This window comes from Sardina pilchardus, chromosome 17 (assembly GCF_963854185.1).
Source record: "Sardina pilchardus chromosome 17, fSarPil1.1, whole genome shotgun sequence".
Taxonomy (NCBI): Eukaryota; Metazoa; Chordata; class Actinopteri; order Clupeiformes; family Clupeidae; genus Sardina; species Sardina pilchardus.
Genome location: NC_085010.1, coordinates 7,893,719 through 7,896,218, shown reverse-complemented (window position 1 = coordinate 7,896,218; position 2,500 = coordinate 7,893,719). Strand labels below are relative to the sequence as shown.

The window sequence follows — 2,500 nt, the reverse complement described above, 5'->3', positions numbered from 1 at the left end:
GAAAGCGAGAGCAGAGAGCAGAGAGAGGAGAGATGGCCAGTCTCCTGGTGTGTGGCCGTTGTTATTTCGGTCTCTCCGCTCATTGGTCAGAGTGGCCAGTGGCAGGATAATCCCACTCCGACCTCACCACCGAACACCGGCGCTGGACCCCGTCAGCTGACGTATACACGCCTCACATGTCAACCCCTGCGTTTACACATGGTTTACGTTTCAGCACCTTGATATACACATGGTTTACGTTTCACCACCTTGTAGTCACTGTCAAAACCATACTGTCCAAATATTGACATAACGTAACCTTTGAGTGAAGAGGAATCATCTAAAGGTTAGAATGTTAGAGGCGCTGGTGATGGTTTTCAGGTATATTTAGAAAAAAAGTTCTTCATGTGATAAACATGTCCTAACAAAATCATCAGCATGTATTCACTGTTTAAGAAAATAAGGTACACTCTAAAGGGAAGGATACAATAATACAAATATGGGTATGCATCGTATTGGATTCAAGGTGAGATGAAGGTGAACCGATAAATGTGGCAGATATTTAGCAGATACTTATATCCAAAATGACACAAATGGCCAAAAGATTATCAGTTATCAGACAGTGGTAGCCTTAGCCTGACGACGTCATACTCAATTCTTATCAGAATATGAGTCTGAAACTGCTCCATTCAGCTGCGATTATGGGGCGTGATTCAACCGATACAGTGCGGGGGGGATAGCTCTGCACTCATTGGATAGACCAAACCAAACAGAACAAGTTATTGGCTGTCAGTATCTGCGAAATCTAAGACAGAAATATGTAGCAGGGTAGGCTATGGAAAACATCCTCCTTCGTTTTTAAAAATAATTCCTTCAAACTGTATGCAATGAACAGCTGGGGAAGTGTGTCGTTAACCCAACGAGCAAACAGACATTTTTAAACAAACGGGAACAACATCACCCAAACATGCTGTTTTAACTGGGTGAAAGTGAAACTGAAGTTTTCCCACATATCCTCGTTGGTCTAAGTGTTCAGAAATAGTTGTGCGAATCCGTAATAAAACCTCCGTTTCAATAGCTAAGATAAACGAAAGGCCAAACTGCATGAACAAATTATGCATTCATAGCCATAGCGTTTCTGTTGCAATCAAAATCAACCTAAGCGAACATGGTCTCGCACACCCAACTCGTTGAACGAGGACGCATGCAGCCGTGAACGTCACTGCTGTTCATATGTCAATCATCACGTAAAGCCCGCCCTGTGAAATGTGATTGGTCCGGGCCGAAGTGTATCTCGAATAGTAGCAGCTGAACGGAGCAATGCCAGACCGAAGTTCCCTGCAGAAAAAGAATGGAGGCGGGGCTAAACTTCGGTCTGGCATCCAGGCTATGGTAGCCTGGCTATCACCAAACTTTAAGATTGAACATTAGTCTGGGGAGTCAATGATCAATGGTCATAGTTCAAATGACTCTGTATGCATTTGGATAGTCCTTCAACCAATCAGACCAACTATCTGGGTGCGCCTGGTGGATAAGCAAGATTGTGATTGGTTCCAGCAAACGTGGACAGGAAGCAGGAGAGATAAATGTGTCTGAGCTGCCGGGCGAAATACAATCGCCGTCTAAGATAGTGGTGCTACCGCTGCTCAAACATGCATAAAAATAGATATGATTGGTTGGATGGGTTGATTGACAGATGGCATATCCACTCACCTGGTTTTCTGCTGCAGGACGTGGAGCTTGTCAGTCAGCTGTCTGTTGTTATCCTTCAGGGCCTGGCATTCCTCTATGAGCATGTTACACTCATCTTTCAGCTGATCCACCTCACCTGACCAATCACAAAGCAGAGATCTGGTCACATGACAGCGAATAAGCCCTCACCTGTCCAATCACAGAGCAGAGATCTGGTCACATGACAGTGAATTAGACCACACCTGCCCAATGGCAGAGCAGGAATTGGGTGAGAAGGAGGTATGTTGGATGATATCAACTGTGAAAAAATCAAGTCACACTTCAAACTACCCTGACCAAGATTATTTCCAGTAGTCCCAACACACACACACACACACACACACACACACACACACACACACACACACACACACACACACACACACACACACACACACACACACACACACACACACACACACACACACACACACACACACACACAATGTGGAATCTGTCTCTACATCATCATATAAACAAGTATGCCACTTCAGGTATGACTAACTTGTAGAACAACAACAACTGCAACCACACTGACCACTTGTTGCCCTCTTGCCCCCAGTGGGGGATGGACAAGTGCCCTCCCTCAGGGCAGGACGAGAGGAGAGATTGAGTGTGTGTACATCTGTGTGTATCAGGCTGGTATGCGTGGGGATGTGTGTGTGTGTGTGTGTGTGTGTGTGTGTGTTTATGTGTCTGTGCATTGCGGTCAGCTGGAGTGTCTGGGGATGTGTATGGTGTGTATATTTGTGTGTGTGTGTGTGTGTGTGTGTACTGCAGTGAGCTAGTG

The 2,500-nt window shown here is 45.4% G+C and overlaps 1 protein-coding gene across 4 annotated transcripts in view; it reads right to left on the bottom strand.

Annotated features, from left to right (window-relative positions):
- LOC134062520 (coiled-coil domain-containing protein 136-like) overlaps positions 1 to 2,500 on the bottom strand; it is a 63,046-nt gene that overhangs the window by 18,007 nt on the left and 42,539 nt on the right. For all 4 annotated transcript variants that reach the window (XR_009935465.1, XM_062518548.1, XM_062518550.1 and 1 more), the window contains exon 7: positions 1,693 to 1,807. Coding sequence is in view for 3 of the 4 variants with exons in the window: in XM_062518548.1 (XP_062374532.1) it covers positions 1,693 to 1,807 (115 nt within the window). In the remaining variant the exon portion in view is untranslated. The remainder of the gene's footprint in view (positions 1 to 1,692; positions 1,808 to 2,500) is intronic.